The sequence below is a fragment of the Ambystoma mexicanum genome, chromosome 10, assembly GCF_040938575.1.
Source record: "Ambystoma mexicanum isolate Mex_15411 chromosome 10, UKY_AmexF1_1, whole genome shotgun sequence".
Lineage (NCBI taxonomy): Eukaryota > Metazoa > Chordata > Amphibia > Caudata > Ambystomatidae > Ambystoma > Ambystoma mexicanum.
In genome coordinates this window covers 181,987,177-182,008,657 of record NC_090932.1, presented here as the reverse complement: position 1 = coordinate 182,008,657, position 21,481 = coordinate 181,987,177, and the positions used below count along the sequence as shown (strand labels likewise).

Sequence of the window (21,481 nt, the reverse complement as noted above, 5' to 3'; positions counted from 1 at the left end):
TTACAGATACCCATAGCTGCTGTTCCAAGTCATGAGCAAACAGCGTGGGCCTCTGTTATAGCAAACTGTGCAGAAGGCTAGAGTATTTCCAAGGTTCGTGGAATACTCTTTTCCTATATCTGCATACACCCCAAGAGGGTATTCATTCTGTATCTTTTCCCTTGCTACTCTTGCCTACTCTTCGTTCTCTTTCCTTTCCGCTGTGTGCGTTCTTATCTGTCCACTTTATTTGGCACAACCACCCAAACCCTTTCTGGGTGTCCTGTGGCACTCTTAATAGAGTGCCATCCATGACAGAATGCAAGAGCCAAAACTGTCTTGTTCCATAGGCCGGAAAGGCACACACAGACCAAAGATGCTTTCCTTTCGGGTTAAGAAACCTATGCATAAACCTATGGTTTCCCTAAAGACAGCAAACAAGAACCTTAGTCTAAAGGACAGTCTCGCCTTAGTAAACCAAGATTTACAAGCACGGTACTATACTCACTGGCTAGCTGACCCTTCTTCCATGTACAATTATTATGACATTTGCGACTATGACCCGCAGTCCTTATCTGTTGCAGAGCTACAGCAAGATAATGAATTCTTACAGATCTTGTTAAACCAAACAGTGAAAAACACTCCTGCATCTTCTGACAAGCCTTCTAACACCGCAACAGACAAGGATATAGCACTCATTGTGGGAGACTCTAACCCAGAATATGCTGTTGCCAGAGTGATATGCGCAAGATCAGCTTGGCAAGCTCCCCAGAATGCTGGAAACCTTTATTTGACAGGACAAGGCAGTCATTATCCTGAGGTTTGTGCATCTGGTCCTGGGTACAAAAGACCTATACTAATCATCGGTTATCTTAATGCTTCCACAGTATCTACTAACCAAAATAACCCTAAGGTCAGTCTTCCCATTACTACAACCGAATTTTCTGCCACACCAGCTTCTGAAGCTTTAGATCAAGCTAATGATACTTACCTGCTACACGAACAACTCCTAAGCCTTAAAAGAAAGACCGAAGACCTCTATGATGACTTTGTTTATTTGCATTATAAGAATCTTATGAAGGGACACAAGTCACCAGACCATCTGACACTATGTCCAACACCTGACATTTTATCTTTAGAGATCAACATGATAAGGCCTGGAATTGCCACGCAGAAAAGTATACAGACTTATACCAAGCAGAGTGCCATCCTTGACAAAAAGTGGGTGACAAGTTTATGTATAAGAGATCTACCCTTGGTCAGTGTTTTCAAAACTTTTTCTACCATGTTTGTTTGTTGAGTTTGTCTGGAGCTGTTCTCCACTACAGGCAAACCATACACTTTAATACATCGCCTTGAGCTGGGGTGTTCTGATGATGGCTTGGAGGTTTTCCAATACCTAATGAACTGATGCAAGACACAGTTGCCCCTGTATAGCCAGAAACACTATTGTGTTGACACTTACAGTGAAATGCTAATCACACTGGTACTAACATCATGCTAGTATATGTATTATGCCCTAGATGTCTTTGAAATAGGATTTTAGTCCAGCCATTTGGAGTGGCTGGCTGTTTTGTGTACCAAAGTCCATCAAGCTTAAGGAGGTTATGTGTTTTTTGATACCGCAATGATGCATTTGTTTCTTGAATGAAATGTTTTTAACTTGCTCTGACCATGTATACTGTTGAGTAATGTTTCTCAGTTTTTGACCAAAGCTGTGTTCCACCCAATTACGCGTGTAAGGTCGGGGTAGCCTGAGCTCTCTTCTTGTCCGTTTACCTAGCCTACTCCCTCAGGAGACAGGCCCCCGGCAACTAAAAAGAGGGAATTCGCCCACTTTATATGAGAAGAAAAAGTAAATGCAGCTTGTAATTGATGCTTTGCAGATGTCATTTCCCAATCAATTCCAATGGAATCTGCCTGCTGCTAGCAAGTGCTAAATGGAAGCGGGTTCCATAGGAATCAATTTGTTTTATGCCTGCATGAAAACCTCATGCAGGCATAAAGCTAATGTACTTTCAAGATGGAGTAGAAAAGCATGGCGGAGATGTTAACTCTGCTTTCTGCCCCTTCTCCTTGAGAACACTTGCAAATGAGCTGGAGGGGTAACAGAAGGCGACAGATCACTTTGCCTGCTTTACACCTTCATGTATCACTCCACCCATTATAACAATCTCCCCTTCATGTTTTTAGTGCCCCCACCCCTTTAGCTCAAATTAAACCCCTCGTCTTCCCTCCCTTTTCTTCTTTTTCCTCACCTCTCTGTCTTCACCTGCACCCACTCCCTTTTTACCTCACTCTTCCTCCTGCTCCATTTCCCTATATTGTTTGTGGTTTACTAGCGGCGCTAATAAACCAAGTCTAGCGGAGGAGGTGACGGTTCTATAATGAAGTGTTTTATTGAAGAAAACAGGCATATGTGGCATTGGTATTGATGTTGTGTACTGGTTTGTGCTTCCCTATTGTACAATAGATTAAAAAAAGAAAAGAACATTAAGCTGAGTGTTTTATTCAAGAAGACATGCATATGTGGCATTAGTTGAGGGGCATATGTAATTCTGTGGGATTTTGAATGAAGGGAAGTTATGAATACTGGGGTTGCATTGCAAATGAAGCATATAATCATGTATTACCAGGTGTTTTGTCTGAATTTGTGGCAAAGGGCCTGTGTGACGTCATGAATCCAAGATGGTCACTGCTACAATTTATTAATCAGAATTTGATCTATAACTCCTTTCTGAGGGATCATATAAAATATTTTCTAAGGGCCTTTTTTGTTCACCATTAAAACTGAACAAAGACAGTCCTTAAAATAATTTGATATTCTTATTGTTTAGATTAGAAGTTTCTGTTCGCAGTTAGTTTTTCACGAATTCTAAAAAAGTTTCCTTCTATTTTCTTGCAGGTTCTGGTAATTGGCAAGAAATTAGAAAATGATTTAAGACCAGTTGAAGCATAAATGTGATTGCTTCTTCCAGTAAAATAAAAGTTTTCAAAATGTGGATACCTACAGATATCGAAAGTCATTTAAAAGTAGAACTTCCACCATCAGCCAAAAAAAAATGGATAACAGACTTTTCCTTGTGTATCTTATGACAACAAAGAAAGAAATCTCCCCTGGTTAATCCAAAATGTTTTTAAAAGGTTTAACAGTGTATTAAGAAGAGAGCCGAGTGGAACAATACAAAATACTTGAACATAAGTCTACTATTAGGCAGCTTAACACCTGAAGAGCTGAAAAATGAAAAAGCATCATGGCATTCAGAATGCTACAAGCAATGCACTCATAAGCCAAACATGGAATGAAGCAAAATATTGTATGGAGAGCAGTTAAGTTATGTTATGTTATGTTATAGGGTCTTGCACCGTGCACTGTCGCCACTTCCATGGTCTCTTGGCGCTCCTATGTGAGCCAAACCCGTCTATCACCAGTCATTAAGAACAAGTCTAACAAAGCTACAGTACAAGATCAAAAATACCTATGTACGATAGAAAAATGCTTCTTTTGCAATAAAGAAGGAAAAAGAAGAGAACAATTATATTTCACAGAAAATGATACAGCAGGCATTCGTTTGAAGAGAGCAGTAGAACTGTCTAACAATGACACATTTCAGATTCATCTTAGCGATTGTACAGATCCTGGAGACCCACATGCAAGGGAAAATGCATATAACAAGCTATGTTGGAACGCACATGTAGTGAATGTCTTACGATGCAAGCCAACACTAAGCGAAAAGATGCTGCCAAATACACTGTCTTACAAAGCAACAATGTTGATTTTTTATCTTCAATCAGTGATTTTCTTCTTGGAGGCAACGTAACAACAATGGGGGGAATTGAAAAGCCTTACAGGAACATTTCAGCTAACAATGATTTAGGAAAAGGACAGATGAAAACAAATCAAAAGGTTCATAGAAGAAGAGTCTCACTGAAAGTAACAGCAGATGTTGCACTATCTAATGCAGAAGAAGAATTTGAGGATATTGAGAAAAATATTTGAACCCTTCTTAAAACAGCTACGATTTTATGGAGAGCAGTACTAACTTGTGAAAAATAGCAATTCACTGGACGTTTTGAAGAAGTGAATTCGGCATATGTTGTTACAAAGGAAGTTGTTCTTTTTTACAAGTGCTGCTGTCATGGACAGATGGATATGAAAAATTATTCAGAAAAGCGAGATACCACTGTAATAAGCAGGGCTCATACATTGTCAAAGATGTTTATATATGAAATGCTACCACCAGAACAAGCTTTCTACGCGAGCACTTCTACCACACAACATAGCTGCAAAATGCTCTTGCAACTGCCAGTAGGGCTCACAATGTACACAGCTACCCACAGCAAATTCATCATTCAATTACTGCATAGCATTAGAGCTTCTATAGATTATGCAAGAGTGCTTCAGTTTGAGACAGAGATAGCCACGGATGTAATAAAACACATGGATGAGTGTGGAGGATCTTACATTCCCTCACAGTTGGTCAGAGGCAGATTTGTCTATTGTGCTGCTGACAACATTGAATTCCTCGAGGATACTCTGCATGGTAAAGGAACTTTGCACAATACAGTTATGGTGGTCTATCAGGAGTAGGAGGAGTCAGAGGCCGTGGAGCCCACCTCCGATGCCGGGTACGCACCCGCTCCGTCTTTGAGCCAATCTACCAGGTGTCTTTTTCGATCTTTGAGGGTTTTTTGGGAGAAACCCTGACAGATTTCACAAGTGTCCGCCGTGTGGTGAGGATGAAGGCAGTAAATGCAGTCCATATAACCATCCCCTTCGTACACCTTCTTAAGGCTGCACGTAGCATATGGACGAAACAACGCCTTCCCAGACATTCTCTTGAAAAGAACAAACAGTCACAGAAGTAGAAAGAACAGCCTAACCAAATAGTAGATACGCAAGGTAATCCCACCACTTTGGAAGACGGTTGAAATCTGAGGGACCCGCGGGGGCGGAGCTATATATACCCCTACGTCCTAGTGGCACCGGCGTGCGCGGCCCAAAACGACGTGGATAGGACACAAAAGTGTCGGAATTTTTCCTATGGAAAATGTCTACATAACTTACTGAGGATACCCAGCCTGACGACGGGGAATATTCTAAGCATGTGAATCCATGAAAGATACCAATGCTGGAGAAATATCAGGACCATCATCACTTCGATCACTGCAGAAGATTCCTCAGTCCCTGTCTGAGGTCATGTCTTGCACCATTCCCAAATGGTGCACACCACAGAATACTGTAAGCAGTCAAACCACTGATTATACAGAGAGAAATAAGATTATTTTAGATTCCAACAGGTTTGAGGACATACTTTGGATGATGGCGGACCTGTCGCCATTGTGTAATTTTCAAGAATATTTCAATGAAGAGTTGCTGAATACACATTGTAATCGCACTGAAGAAACCGAGACTGATGAATGTGAAACAGAGTGAGAACCACTCACTACAGCTGCAACTTGGTCAGCTTACAATTCCATTGTAAGTGGTCCTCCAACTAAAGAAACTAGAGTCTGTGTAATCCCACTCATTGATGCCAGCCCAACAAGCACAGCTCACATTCATGAAGAAGTTGGAGAAAATAACATCTGTTATCACCCAATAATCAAAAACAGTTGTAACATTGGATCTTGGCCTTTACAAGCTTATTTTTAAATTAGTTATGGCTAAAAAAGAACTATTGGTTCTTTCTTGGATGGTGCAGGCACTGAGGCCACCTTAACTGTACTTTATTATGCAAATGTTGTATTGAAGATTCTATCAAGGAAGTGCGTAAGGAGAGCAGTTGGAGCACACACGTCACCAATGCTTGAACCTTTCAAATTCATCATTGATGAGTTCTACAAAGAGCATGTTGAAATGAAGGAAAGGATGGAATCTGAGCTTAAGAAGTTACTTAAAAGTTTACAAGTGGGTGATTCCCAAGAAACAAAATCCGTCCATAATTACATTGTGACAGTTCTGACAAATTTAAATGTGATGGTCAAAATGGAAGCATTTGAGGCTAAAGAATCTCAAGAAAAAACAACACCCAGAGTTGCTCTTCAGTACATTCATATGGTGGACACAATGCTTTTATTTATCAAATCCGTCCGAACTGCAAACTGGGATTTACACCTTAATTCCCTTGAGGAGTTTGCTAAGTACTTTTAGCCCTCAATTTGATCAACTACACAAGTACAATACCATGGTACTTAGCAGAAATGAAACAGCATGAAAGCAAACACTCAGACTTGTGGAGTGAGTTTCAGAAAGGCAATTCGGTAGTAAGCAAGACAAACGTACACTTTTGTGTTTTAGGTTCTGATGAAGAATTGGAACATCAAAACAGGGCAATGAAAGAACTTGGTGGTGTGGTTAATAATACTCAAAAGAAGCAGGCTCTAGCACAATTATTTTTAGCCTCTCGAGCTGTCAAGGGTGTCTACAGAAGCCAAATAAATTGTAGGAATCACAGATTACGAAAGGTCAAAACATCACCATCTAACACCATCCATTGCAATACGCCAAAAGAAAAATGTTCAACAGGTCTACAACTCGATCATGACATTGACTAACCCTGTGAATTATAATGGAAAAGAAATCTTCAACATCTCAACAAAGGCAGTTTTTGATTAAAAAATTCAGAAAGACACATCAAGAATGACAGAAAAAGGTTGCCAAATGTACAACCGTTTTAAAGAGGACCGGATTGAATCAGACATCTGTAGCCTGTGAGCACCAAGGAAGAAAGAGAACCTTTAGCTGTGTAAAAGTGCACGCAAAGCTGTTAAAACACAAGTATCAGACAGCATAGTGCAGTTGCAGGCAGATCATTCTTTGTTCACATGTTTGCTGATTGCTTCACAAAGTTGAACTGACATTGATCTACAGGAATGCTTGAGTTATTACGAATTCTCTGCGGTAGCTCTTTCAATGTTCAACTTAGATGGTACAATGATTTTAGTTGCAAACAAAAGCAATCTGATGAAGATAATGGAAGGGGAACAACATACAGAGGTTTCTAACAACGTGACGGAGGTCTCTTCATTTGTTACTGAGGACAGATTATCTGTACCAGAGAAAACATATTCCGCAGCTGTCCTTGATGGATTGGCAGAATTGCAAGCAGTGCAGAAACCGTCATATGTGAAGACAATTCATGATCTTGCAATTGAATAAAAAAAGAAAATAGAATCTTATCTGCTCAAGTATGATGGAACTCATTTAGTATTTGATACCTACCTAGAAAATTTACTCAAGAACTCCATGTGAAGGAAAAGAGCCGGAAAAGCAGCACCTGTTGAGTTCAAAACCACGGATTCTACAAATATTTAACATTTTCCATGAGATCTCCCGGCAGTAACCTCCTCCCATGTGGCCAGGGGAAGGCAGCCGCTACCTGATCCTGACCCTGGGTGCGGCTATATGGGGAGGATCACATGAGAGGAGACAGCCTCCTGGGAGATGTCATTACTCCATCGGGTAAGACATGGTATCCCCCATTTTCCCTTGAAAATAACAGCCCCATGTCTGAAACCTTCATGGCCTATTGTCATGTATCTACTCCTTTTCCTATGAAGAACAGGGAAAGCCCATTCACCGAATCTATGAATCAACCTTACCAATCTGATGGAATCACCTTTTTCAATTCCACTTGTCAATCAATCAGAACTGCCTTGCCAGCAAAACCTTTTAAAAATGCTTACTCCTATTTCACAAGTCAATTGTGAACAATGGACTTAGGTTCCAGAATCCCTGAAATACTGGGACGAAGAAGAAGAGATATTGAGCAATGTGGAGCAAAAGAGATTGCAAGCACAGCGAGCACTTAAGTGTTTCCTGGCACACACCTGTGCCTGAGAAATATAAGCGGCCCAAACAGAAAATCAATGACAGCTGCTGTGTCAACTGGTGAGAGAGAGCTGCACCTTTCTATAAGGAGCGAAGAACCGAAGAGCGCGGACCGACGTGGTGGAGCCAGGCAGCTCACCAATGTGGAAGAAAGAAGCTGTAGAGCCAAGAGAAGCTGTGGGAGCGCCAAGAGTCAGTCAGGGACCATTGCCGTTCGTAGATGAAGAAAAGCAGCGTTCTGCTTACTGAAGTCAAGAGGAATGCAGGTGTGTCCAGTGGAAGCTGCAGAGGACCAGCAAACAAAGGAAAGACGACCACGAGAAGAAGGCTGACGGGAATCCTTCATCTGCAGACCGCAAGAGAACTAACAAACGCCAAGGAAACAAGTGAGTCCACCAAGAAGCAGCGGGGACACTGGGGCATATCGGCGAGCAAACAGTGTGAATATTTGGGAACCACTTAATTTAAAAAGAGATAAAGGGCCTCATTACAACCCAGACTTTAAGGGTTAACGCCGTCGTTAACCCTTAACGCCTGATTCCAATTTTAACGGCTGCTTTTAGCAGCCGTTAAAATCCATGTCGCTAAACCGCCTTGGTGCTAATTACGGCACCGTAATTTACGGTGCCGTAATTAGCGCCTTCCCCACTCCCATTATGCCCTATGGGGCAAAAATGGGAATGGGGAAGGGTAAATGGGAAATGGGGATTTACCGCCCCACTCACCTTGGAATGGGGCGGTAAATCCGCCATCCACCATGGTGTAAACGTAGTTTACACCATGGTGGTAAAGTTGGTGTACCCCAAAAGAATGGACATATTGAAAAAAAAGGAAGCTTAAATCACAAACCACCCCTATTCTAATGCGTGAATGTATACAGTGAAAATACTTGAGAATCAAAGAGAGGATAACATATCAGAGAGCTACATTATCCAACATTATAGCTAAGCAGCTTTTGGAACGGATGAAGACCCCAAAGACCTGCAGGAGATTAGACTGGGTAGCCACAAGTGTGTGAAAACCAGAAGCCCTGGCAGCAGAGTATACCAGGCAACTTCAAGTGTATAAATCAGAAGTCCTGGTGGGAGAATATACCAGACAATATCAAGTGAGTGAAACAGAAGTCCTGGCAGGGAAGTATATCAGGCAATGGGAAAGGATTGTGTTAGGCAAGGAAGAAGAAAATCACACCACCTGAGAGAAATACCAGGTGTCCTGAAAGAAAGCAAAACTGTAAAGCCAGACAGTTTTTGTGTGTAAGTGTGTTAGGTGACCAAGAGGGGCCCAAAGAACTGTTGTGTATAAAAACCTCAAGGAGTAAAGAAGAATCCAGGGGTAGGAAACCATCCTCTGGAGCCAAGACTTTCTTCCTTGAAGAACCTTTGTTTGAACCATTTATTCTTCGTTTATGCTGTTGTGCATAAAAACCCCAAGGAGTAAAGACGAATCCAGGGCTATGGAACTATCCTCTGGAGCCAAGACTTTCTTCCTTGTAGAACCTTTGTTTGAACCATGTATTCTTCCTTTATGAACACCTTCCTGAAACTTCTAAGGTTAAAGACATTTCCCCTTATACCTTAGAGTTTAGTTTATAGTGTGAGGGTCAGTATAGAACTTTGGACACAGGACAGTTTTGTTTTTGACATCCTGACACAGACAGATCCTTAGTTTTGGTTTAGGTAGGGAAATTCCTCTTAGAGCAGGGGCAGAGAGGCCTTTTCACAACCACTTTTATTTTCAATAAAAGTCTTTAACAAAAACATAGCAAACTTGTGTCCAAGTTTCATTCCTGACTCCTCACATATTGCATTCTAAAACTAAAGATGCATTAACAGTTTACCTCTCAAATAAAGCGATTCTAAATGCACAGAGGATAAAAAGAAGCCTGCTAACCAGTTGGAGAAATAAAGCCAAGTCATCAGATAGAAATGATGTTGGAGACATTGAAAGCACACACGAGGAGACAGACATAACACATATTCTTCACTACCTTTTTGTATCACGTCCTCATGCTACTACCCTCCACATTTGTTGAACTGGTACCAATGTTTTGGTCCTTTCACTGTGGTAGTCACTGTTCTTCCCATCTGACATCATGTTTTTCACAGGAGTTGGAAGATCTATAGAAGATGTATAGATCTCAAGCATGTGTGCTCCTGCTTACGGCCTACAAAGGTACAGGCATTACTAGACCTTCATGCTGTTGCAGGGTATGAGGTTACCAGGGGTTTTACGAAGAAAGGAAAACCATCTTGCTGGAAAGTTTTCAAGACTTCAGAAAAATGAATCCTTAAAGCTTTGGGAAGACTTGGATGTCTAGAAGAATTTAGGAAGAAAGATGGACGATTGATAGAGTAATTCATTTGTCAAGTTTACTCAGCAGGAACAAAGATTTTGGACATTGGTCAACTGTGTTGGTGAATGTTCATAAAAAAAGAGATGCAAAGTGAAAATCTGCTGCAAACAAGATTGTCTCTAATATCATACATCTTAAGAACTCATTACCAGATGATAGAGTTGCGACACACTGACTGATCAACAATAATCCAGAGTCATCAAAATTCAGGTGGTAGAAGGCAGCAACTCAGTATTTTTCTACTACGTGTACGCTTCCATGTGCACCACAATGAATCATGCAGCTGGTACAGTGTGCATGCATTGAAGGACGGTATGATGTGCTTTGCAAATGTCGAGCCCTGTCAATAAGGTGCACAGAAGTGTGTAAGGGCCTCATCACAAGTTGGGTGGTAGCCAATAAATGCAGCGGTAAGGATATTACTGCTGCATTTAAGGGCTGGACCTATTAGGAGTTGGGCGGAAAGTTCAGAGTTTTACCTCCAGCTTTTTGCTGGAGGTAAAAATCCTGATTTACACCCTTTTTTGGACGTTTACAGCGCTATTATCGCCAGCGCAATTAATGCTGGCAGTAATAGCACCCCCTAAGCCCATTAGGTCCAATGGAACCAATAGGGAATGGGCAATAACCGCCCAACCGCTACTCATGATCGGGCGCTAATTTTCCAAAACCAAGTGACAAGGAGGGAGTGTGCTAAACCTCAGCTCCATATTGGAAAAGTAGAAGAATAAACCATAGTCTCATTCATCTGTGACAACAGACACCACATAGTGTATGAACAAAATAGTATCTTCTTTCCTTTGTTAAAAAAAAACAAGATCCATCTTCTTGATCTAACAGTCAGGTAAGGACAAAGATGTCCACCAAAATCATCATCACCAACAGAAAACTATCCCGGCCACTAATGCCCAGGACCATTACTTTTATTTAAGACCAATGTTATCATACAGATGCCAGCGTGCTGCATCGCCGCGCTCTAACCAACATCCCAGACTGCCACTCGGGCCCTGATGCCCTAGGCCACCATGCAGGATTCAGCTGCCCACACAGCAATGCTGATTGCTATGCCAAAACACCAGGCTGACTCCAGCTCCCAGATATGGCAATACAATATTTAACATTTGTTATTGTGGTGGTGGGGTTATAAAGCACATTATTTCACAACTAAGGCATCATGGCCTGTAGTAAGTAATCTGGTAGTTAAGTCATTGGGCCTCATTAGGAGTCCGACGGTAACCGAGCCGGAAAAACCGGCAGGTTACCGCCGGACTCGTATTACCATTCCGCCTCTGTGATTCCCGGAATTACCGGGGCATTACGACCCCGGTGACCCGGGAATTCCAGAGGCGGGATTGTTTAAGTCCCTATTCCCATGGAGTCCCATAGAACTCCATGGGGATGGGGACAATGGAAACATTGGTTCCGTCTACGACGGAGCCGGTGTTTCCATTTCCGCCTGCATGCGGGTGGTGTTAAACCTGCCAGGTCAGAGCTAGCGGGAGTGACACCTCCCGCCTGCAGGACTCGGAATCAGCTGGTCCGGAAAGAACGGTGGTGGCATATTTACCACCACGGTTCTTTCCAGACCAGCTGACTCATAATGAGGCCCATTGTATCCGAAAAGCTGTCAGAGGGAAGTTCTTACCGAAGGAAATACTGAGGATGTTAGTTATTTCAAAAAAGCGATCCTAAAAACTCTGAAATAGTAGGGCTTTCATCTTCAGGTAAGATGGTTGTTTACATCAATGAGTTCCATTTTCTAGAGGTTTGCATTATTTTCCTCCTATTCCTTTTTCCTACGTTTAGGCTGAGGTAATGACAAGGAGACCAAGGATGCAGGTGACCTAAAAGGAGTATACCATTGTATTCTGTGAGAATTGGTCATCAGCATAATGTAGTATAGAACTTTGTACACTAGTCGCAGAGACTTAAAGGTTATCTGCTCCACAACAGGCAGACAGTGAATGGACCACAATGCCAAGGATGTGTAATCAAACTTGTGGATTTTTAACAAACGTCTAGCTGCTGCATTTTGGATGTCCTGCAGGCCTTTCATTCACTTTGAACAGACTCCCAGGTGCTTACTGTTTACAAAAACAAGGTGTGAGGCCACACAAGCATTTATAGTTACCACTTGCGTTGTGAGAGAAGGAAAGAAATTGCAACATTTGTCTGAGTCATCTTAACTGAAAAAATAGGACTCTACTACTAGTAGACAAGGTGAGATCTGCTTCCATCATAATACCCAGGTTGCTCATAACTGGCACAGGAGCAGAACAAGGTCCAAATGATTCTTGCCAGAACATTTTGTTCCATGGACTGTAGTTGGCATTTACAGTGAGAACCTCCGTCTTGCTTGTGCAGATTTTCAGAACATACTCTGACATCTCCATTCTTTTATTGAGCTTAGACAGTCCCTAAGCTAAGGTGTGAGATGCTGATAGCCAGACTATTTCACAAACATGTGTGCATCGTCTACACATAATTCATGAAGAAAAAGCAAACTGGCCTATCAAAGTGGTCAATAGGTGACAAGATGGTTTGAAAATTAGGGAAGGCAGGGAAGAGCCCGGTAGCACTCTGCATCTCATTGTCATAAGTAGAAAGGTAAACAGTTAAAGTCCCAAAGTTTATTGTCTGTTGAATACAAATAAGTTACTCCAACCAAGCAGTGTGCCCCTCCACCATTCAGAATGAAGAAGGTTCATTAAGACTATATGGTCAACCATGTCGTTTGCTGCAGACAGATCAAGCAAAACCGGGGCAGAAGCACAACTGGTCGAAGATGGCAGTGGTGATCTGCTCCATACTACAACTAGGGCTGAAGCCCAGCTGTGCCTTGTGCAGTGGATTGTGCTCCTCCACAAAATTCCAGACCTGGCATATCACCAGCCAGTCCAGCTGTTTTGCTTAAAAGGGGAGCTGCAATGTAAGCCTAAAATTGCCTAGGTCTCTGGAATCAAGCAATCTTTTCTTTGACAGTGGTCACACCCCTTCAATTTCCTAAAGATCACAATTAAAAAAAAAATGTTTTACAAATTCTATGGTTGTATTAAACAGGGTAGGGATCGCTTTTTTGGAATAGTGGGAAGATGTCTTTTGAGATTCTCGAGGGAAAAAGTCCCAAAGGGGACCCAGAGAATATGGCAAATATTAGAGTGACAACTTTATCACAGGAAACTCTGCTCTCATCTGCCCGATGTTCTCCTGAAAATAACTCGCTAAATTGTTTACCAAGCACTGTGAGGGTTTAATAGTTGAGCTCAATCCTTAATTTATGGAAAACAGTTCCTTGGTTATATTGGGGGGGGGGGGCTACTCGATTTTATCACAAAGATGGTTTCTTTTCAGAGACAGAATAGTCATCTTATAGATTCACATTTGTCTCCTAAACATCATTTTATCTTTAGTATTATATCATTTTCTCCTTTTCCTCCTGAGATTCCTAGTTTTCCGATGCAATTAATTTAGCTCATACATTTTTTTTTGCGTGGATGGTTTCAGTTTTTGATTGATTGTTTCTCTTAGGGTAAATGGAGTCAGTGATAGAGATTTCTAACAAATTTAACATCACTTGTTGGTCATAAGAGGGATCCTGATTTCTATTGATAGTATCAAATACTGCACTAAATGATTCCCCAGCGACCAGTTTGCAGGGGCTTGACTTTTTCCTTTTCCGAACCATTTGGACATTGTTATTTTTGTAGCGGTTTGTCTATGGTACCACAATGGGAAAACCAAAATAATTGGCCAATGGCAAAAACGAACGTTCTGCAACCATGATCGCTGGATCAGAAGAGAATATTTGGCCCAGGGTATGTACCACTACATGCATACAGACAATGCTCAAAGGCACGTGGACTCGTTTTTTAAATGAGTTACAATGATTTGCAGGGTGCCGTTAGGTATTTTTATCAAGCCAGATATAGATTGCATTATTTCTTTAGTTCAGTTTCGGGCATTACCAGAAGGGACTCTCTGCCTGGGTGGCTGCTATCACCTAAATACAGAGGATATGATGTTGGAAACATTCTGTACCTGTATCTAAGGGGGATGTGGCACAGGGGAGAAAAGGACCTACTTTAACCCGAAAAAGGATTCCATTGTAACCAAGGAATGTATGTCCTCTACGTGAGCATGGGATCTGCTCATGGAGTTACAGAGGTTAGACCAAAATGGAGCACTTTGAACTGATGAGTGTCCCCAAACCGCCTGTGCTTTCGATTGATCGGCACGTGAAAATAGGCATCTTGGAGGTCCAGTAAAAAGCTCTGCTCCATCGTTGACAGTGCCGCCCTAACAAGGGCTCTCGGCGCTGACACCTCGAGGGCCGTCAACGCCACGGTCGGCTTTGTGAACTTCGAGGCTGAGGGCATTAGACCTGATGCAGACACCTTAGCGGTGGAGCCTCTGGTCAGAGCCGGTGCCTGTGCTGCATGCGGCATCCAGGTCAAAGCCGTACCTGCCACGGCCTTCAGAAATAGTTGGAGCATTTGGTGTTTGAATGCCTCCCACTCCTCTCTCAGGGCACCTTTTCTAGGGTACGACTTACCCCGTTCCTCTCACGAGTCACAGTCATGTCTACGCCTATGCTTCCTCTTTTTCTTGTGGTAGGACGAATGGTGGGACTCACTTTTAGAATGAGACCTTTTCTTTGCTGTTTTGTGATGCCTGTCCTCCTTGTCAGGCATAGGGCCTCCAGTGTTTGGACATGAAGACTTGGTGACAGATCAGGTTAGGGATTTCGAAGGGGGCCTCCCAAGCACCAACTTTGCAGAGTGCTCCCTAAGTGCCTTTGGATTCGTATGCTGGCAGGATCCGCACTGCTCGACATCATACTCCACCCCAAGGCACCACACACAAATGTTGTGTGGGTAGGTGAGGAACATTTTTGCAGTTTTTGCAGCACTTAAAATCTGACAGCTTAGGGTCCTGACATGTCGGTGTCGGAGAAAAATGTGTTCTCGCAAAAAACGATGGAGCGTGTTCCGAAGAGTGTGCTGAGTGTGTGGAAAAGGCATAGTGAAGAAATATATGTACTGCTGACGTCAGGTCCAGAGTCTAGGAATGGTGCAGTCGGGGCATGCAGAGGTCGGGAGACGACGATGATCTGCACTACGGCCCCTGTCGAAATATTCCAAGCACTAGATGGGATATTTATAAAAATGAGGAATCTGCAGGAGAATGCAATCCATTGAAATCTTGTGTAGAATCATAGACAGTACAGGAGAGTACTGCATGTTTTTCCTATGATGCGCTTCTTATCTGACATTTTCCATTAGGAACCTTGTCATGATGCCTTTTCTTGTCTTATAAGATACACTTTAAAGTATTTGTCTCTTTTGAGGTACAGTCTGTCTTTCCTAGAATGCACTTTCTCTACCCCATAATGCCAATCTGCATTTGCCATGATATACACTACATTCACACTTACCTCTATATCTCGGCTTCGGGCTACTTCACTGAAGTTCTCGTGCTGCTCCAGGGTCTTGTCCACCTTGTCATCCGTCATACAGTAGCAGCGAAGGCGTCCTTCTCGCATGTCATTCATTTTAGCAAACACCACAAATTTGCCCATGTATGGGATGGCCGTCAGCTCCTTGTACAGGAGTGTGCAAAAATTAACAGCCTCTGCTGTGCGTGGACAGTCTGCCAACCAAAACCTGCAGGAAAGAGGATCTGTTGATAAGAAATATTGAACAACCAAGTGACTTTCAGAATCTATCTCACCTCTACTAGAAGTAGGGATAGTCTTCTCTACAGTGTGTCCCACCCAGCACTACAATCTTCCACCCAGGACTACAATCAAGCCTCTTTCGAGCTTCAGACAGCCAGGCCGCATCCAGAACAAGACAAATATATTCTGAGATACAAACAAGGTCACACCCAGGACTAGATGAACAAGTTACTTCTTACCTGGTAACGTTCTTTCGACGGGATGTTCCTCCGACGTATTCCTTATCTTTGATAATACGTTTCCAGCTTGCTGGCCTCGGAATTTTTTTCTGTAGAGGGCGCTGTGCGTCAACGTCCGCCGAGTCGATGTCCTTCGACGGCCAACGCATCGGCGCCGACGTCACCATGCCCATAAATAGCCACACGCTGCGTCCGTTGCTCAGTTCCGTTTTGTAGCATAGGAAAAGTCATGACTAAATTGGTTATTGACCTTGAAGGAGCGTAAGCAGCAACCACAACGGAAGTTATCAGTGTGGGGATGGTTGGGAGGGGCGATAAGGAATACGTCGGAGGAATATCCCGTCGAAAGAACGTTACCAGGTAAGTAACTTGTTCTTCGAGGGGATTGTGTCCTCCGACGTATTCCTTATCTTTGATAGACTCCCATAGCAGTGGCATGTTATTGGAGGCGGGAGTGAGAGTGTTATGTATCCCTTTAGGGATGGACCGAATGTAATACGGCCTTGCCAAATCTGGTCTCTTGAGCAGTGGAGGAATCCAGATTGTAAAATTTTGTGAATGTATGTGCGGACGACCATGTGGCAGCCGGACATATGTCCCGGACCGATACCCCTCTTTGGAGAGCCGAAGAGGCTGCGATACCCCTGGTTGAATGAGCCCTCAGATTTTGGGGTGGCTCTTTCCCTGCTAGTCTATAACATTCCAGGATGGCCAAAATAATCCACCTGGAGATGGTTTGTTTTGTTATGGGTAGTCCCAACTTGTGACCTGAGTATCCTACAAACAGTTGGTCTGCTTGCCTGATCCTAGCCATTCTGCTGATGTAAAAGCTGAGAGAGCTCGCCTAGGGGCCAGCCTATGTAGCCTTTCCTCCTCTTTCCCCGGTGGAACGAAGGCAAGGTAATTTTCTGAGTAATATGAAATTCAGAAACCACCTTTGGGAGGAAATTAGTCTTCACCTATAGGACAACTTTGTCCTTGTGGAAGATTGTATGTGGGGATTTACAGGAGAGAGCTTGTAGCTCGCTCACCCTCCTAGCAGATGTTAGTGCTACCAATAGGACAGTTTTAAGCGTGAGAAATCTCAGCACGCAAGAGTGAAGTGGTTCGAATGGAGTGCCCATTAAGAAGTTTAAGACTAAATTTAAGTCTCATAAGGGAACCTGGAATGGTTTTGGAGGGTAAACATTAGTTAGTCCCTTGAGAAATTGTACCACTAGAGTAATTTTGAAATACGATGGTTCCTCCGCAGTGCGCTTGAAGATAGAAAGCGCTGCAAGATAGCCTTTTACAGTGCCCACTTGAAGGCCTGAGTTTGCCAAATAGAGTAGAAACGATAACACCGTTGGTGTACCACATGAAAAAGGGTTGATATTCTCTTCCCTACACCAGCTGCAAAATTTGTTCCAACAGCAGCGGTATAAAGACTTTGTTGCCGGTCTTCTGGCCGAAAGCAACACTTCCATGACGTCATCAGGGAGATCCCAATCCTTGTACCTCAACCTTTCAGAAGCCAAGCGTGAAGGTTGAGGGTTCCGGTGTCTGGATGGAGAACCTGACTTCCCTTCTGCGAGAGAAGATTCTCTTTGAGTGGAAGACGGATTGGAGGACAGATGGACATATCTAGAAGGTCCGGGTACCACGTTCTCCTGGCCCAATCCGGGGCAATTAGGATCATAGTTTTCCGGAATCTTCTCAACCTCCTGATCATTTGAGGAATAACAGGGACTGGAGGGAACGTGTAAAGGAGTGGAAACTCCCAGTCCACTACGAACGCATCTCCTAGAGCTCCTCTCGGGGGAAATTCCCTTGAACAGAACAGATCGCACTTCTTGTTGTTGCTTGTGGCGAACAGATCCACCTGAAGGGTTCCCCAAAGGGTGAAGATCTCTTGAAGGACTTCCTGAGCTAGCTCCCACTCATGGGAGACTGTGCTCTGCCTGCTCAGAGCGTCCGCTGTCAAGTTCTTCTCTCCGGTTAGGTGGACAGCCGATAGAGAGATTCCTTCTTGGATTGCCCAAAACCAGAGCTGCATCGCCTCTCTGCACAGTGGCAGTGATCCTACGCCTCCTCTTTTGTTGAGATAGTGCATGGCCACCGTGTTGTCCGTCATTATCAGGACATTTCTCCCCTGTACTGATGGCAGGAAAGCTTTCAGCGCTAGTCTGATTGCTCTCAGCTCTAATAGGTTGATGTGTAGTCTGGACTCCGATGGAGACCAACGACCGCTGATGGTCAAGTCGTTGGCATGGGCTCCCCACCCCGTGAGTGAGGCATCTGTGACTACAGTTATCTCTGGCCATGGTTACCAAAACAGTTCTCCTTTCAAGATGTTCTCTGGATAGGCCCACCATTGAAGGTCGCGGGCTACCTTGTCCGGAATCCGGAGGAGATCTGTCATTGTCCCTGAGAATTGCGACCACTGACTTCTCAGTGCCCACTGAAGAGATCTCATTCTCAGGCGAGCCTCTGGCACAAGAAAGATGCAGGATGCCATGAGGCCTAGCAACCTCAAAAAGTCGAAGGCTGGGAGACGTTGGGCATTTTGAAACTTGGTGACCATCTGTAGAATATCTTGAGCCCTCACCTCTGGTGGCGAGGCTTTTCCCAGGGAAGTGTCCAGGACCGCTCCAATGAACTGGAGTCTCTGTGATGGTATCATCTGTGACTTCTTTAAATTGAGGGAGAAGCCCAGTCTGTGAAGGAAGTGGCAGACATAATCTAGCTGGGCCGGGCCTGTTCCGAAGATACAGATCTGATCAGCCAGTCATCCAAGTAGGGGTAGACGTGAATCCCATCCCTCCTTAGACTCGCCGCCACTACCGACATCAGCTTGGTGAAGACCCTCGGGCGGAGGTCAGCCCAAATGGCAGAACTCGAAATTGATAATGGGAGTCGCCAATTGCGAACCTCAGGTATTTGCTGTGTTTGAGATGGATTGGCACATGGAAATAAGCATCCTGAATGTCCAGAGATACCAGCCAGTCCTGGAGCTGGAGGGCCTGAAGGATCTGAGAGAGAGTTACCATCTTGAACTTGTCCTTCCTGAGGAACTTGTTCAATTCTCGTAAGTCCAGGATGGGTCTCAGTCCTCTGTCCTTCTTTGGTATGAGAAAGTAGGAGGAGTACCAGCCCTTGTTCCTTTCCGCTACACGTACCGGTTCTATGGCACCTTTCTCTAGCAGGTCTATAATCTTCCTGCAAGAGGAGTGGATCTGAAACTTTCAGAGAGCTGTTCCCCGGTGGATGACTCTGAGGAATGTGTAGAAAGGGTAGGCAGTAACCTTGGGCAAATGTTTCCAATGCCCAAGCATCTGACGTTATAGCCTGCCATTCCGTCAGATGGTGAGTTAACCTGCCCCCTACAGGTGTATTGTGTGGAAAGGCCTCAGAGTGGTTTGGGGGCGGCTGATGCAGATGCCGAGGGTAAAGAGGCACCTGCTGCTGCTGCGGCCTTAGTACTTTTGACCCGTCCACCTTGGGTGGATCTCCTTTGGCCTCTTTGAGCCGGCTGTCCTCTGCCTTTCCTGAATGCGGAATAATAGCGAAAGGACTTTCCTCTTCCAGAGGTTCCTGAGGGGCGAAAAGAAGGTTGGCGGATAGCAGCTCCTAAAGATTTTACTGCTGCTTTAGAAGTATGTAACTTTTCCAGACTGCCATCAGCCTTTTTCCCGAATAATGAAGAGCCGTCAAAGGGCATATTCAAAATTCTGGCCTGTACATCTGTAGCAAAGCCCAACTTTCGCAACCACGCATGCCTGCGGATTGTCGTACTTGCCGCCATGGCCCTGCTGATACTGTCAGCGGAATCGATGCCAGTTTGAAGTGATTCGCACATGGCATCCTTGCCATCTTTAATAATGTTAAGGAAGGCTTCCTTTTCCTCTCCTTCGGGTATGCAGAGAGCCGCTGATGAAGCACACTCCCATAGTGTGTGACTGAACCTGGCGAGCGTACAGGTGGCGTTTATGGACTTCAACGCCATACTACAGGCAGAGAAAACTTTCTTCGCCATAGAGTCGTACCTCTTGTCATCTCTATCCTGTGGGACAGTAGGGTAAGCGGTCCTACTGCTAGATGAAGTTGCCGCTTCAACCACCAGGCCCTCTGGAGTCGGGTGTTTTGATAAGTATTCAGGGTCAGCAGCCGCTACCCTATACTTGGTTGACAATCTTTTATTGACTGCAGGGATAACTTCAGGAGTTTCCCAATTAGATGCAATTTTCCTTTGTAAGGCTGCATGGAAGGGGACCACCGGGTCCTCCTGTGGGCCTTTGTCTAATATATCTGTTAGGTCGTCCTGTTGAAAAACAGGTGAAGGCGCAGACCAACCCATAAACTCAATAATTCTTGCCATCAGGGTTCTATAGGGTGTTTCGGCATGGTCCCCTGGGTCTGGCTTAACAAATTCCACTTCTGGGGAAGTGTCCAGCCCACTTGCCTCATGTAGTGACTCCTGTAGGTCCTTCAGCCGTCTTTCCTCAGAGGTGAAATCCTCTGCAATAGGCAGTGTGGTCCTCTGTAACCCGAATGTTTCCTGGTCAGAATCTTCCCCCTCTTCATAAATTGAAGAAAGTCCAGGGTACTCTGACCTCTGAAATGGAGTAAAACCCATCTCTAAGGCAGAAGGAGCCAAACTCGTCATTATTGGACGAGAAAACGTTGATGTCGTCGACGCCGATGTAACAGGCTTCGAAGGCGCCGAAAACGGCGTCGAAAAAACTGGAAGGGGTCTCGAAGAACTCGAGAGGATCGGGATCCTACTCGAGGGCATCGACGACGGTCTCGGCCCTTGAAATCACTGTTGGCTGTGGAGTGTCCTTGGTCCCCTCTTTCATCGGCATCGACGATGGCGTCGGCGATGGAGTCGAGTCGATGGACCGATGCGTCGAGGAACCCTTCGACAACCGCGTTGATGGCGCCGATCCATGCGTCGAAGGAATCTTCGACGACGGCGTCGAAGACGGTGCCTCCTTACCCGATGGGTCATGGCGCTCTCGGGTGGAATGTTTCGCCGGGTGCTGCGACTCGCAGCGTTTTGATTTTTTGGGTTTTTCACCCGTCGTATCACCCTCAGCTGTCTTCGAGGGGGTCGAGGCCGCGTTCTCGAAGACGCTTAACATTTTCTTTCTGAATTCCTCCCACTCAGCTTAACAACTGTGTTTAGTGGGACAGGAGACCCTTTCTGGGGACACAGAAGACGACGAGGAATGGGACCTTCGACGTCTCTTTTTTGAGTGTCTTGATCTCGACGAATGGTGGGAGCTGCTTTGAGATCTAGAATGGGAATGTTTTCGACGGAGAGGAGACGAATGCCTCGACTCAGCCGACGAAACTTTCGAGGAGGTTTTGGCTGACTTACCTCTCTCGAGCTTCCCCTTGCGCTCCTTCAAGGC

General features: G+C 44.4%; 1 protein-coding gene across 8 annotated transcripts in view; it reads right to left on the bottom strand.

The window, feature by feature from the left end:
- ANK1 (ankyrin 1) overlaps positions 1–21,481 on the bottom strand; it is a 2,823,483-nt gene that overhangs the window by 942,994 nt on the left and 1,859,008 nt on the right. For all 8 annotated transcript variants that reach the window (XM_069617665.1, XM_069617670.1, XM_069617666.1 and 5 more), the window contains one exon: positions 15,604–15,832. In XM_069617665.1, coding sequence (XP_069473766.1) covers positions 15,604–15,832 — 229 coding nt within the window. The remainder of the gene's footprint in view (positions 1–15,603; positions 15,833–21,481) is intronic.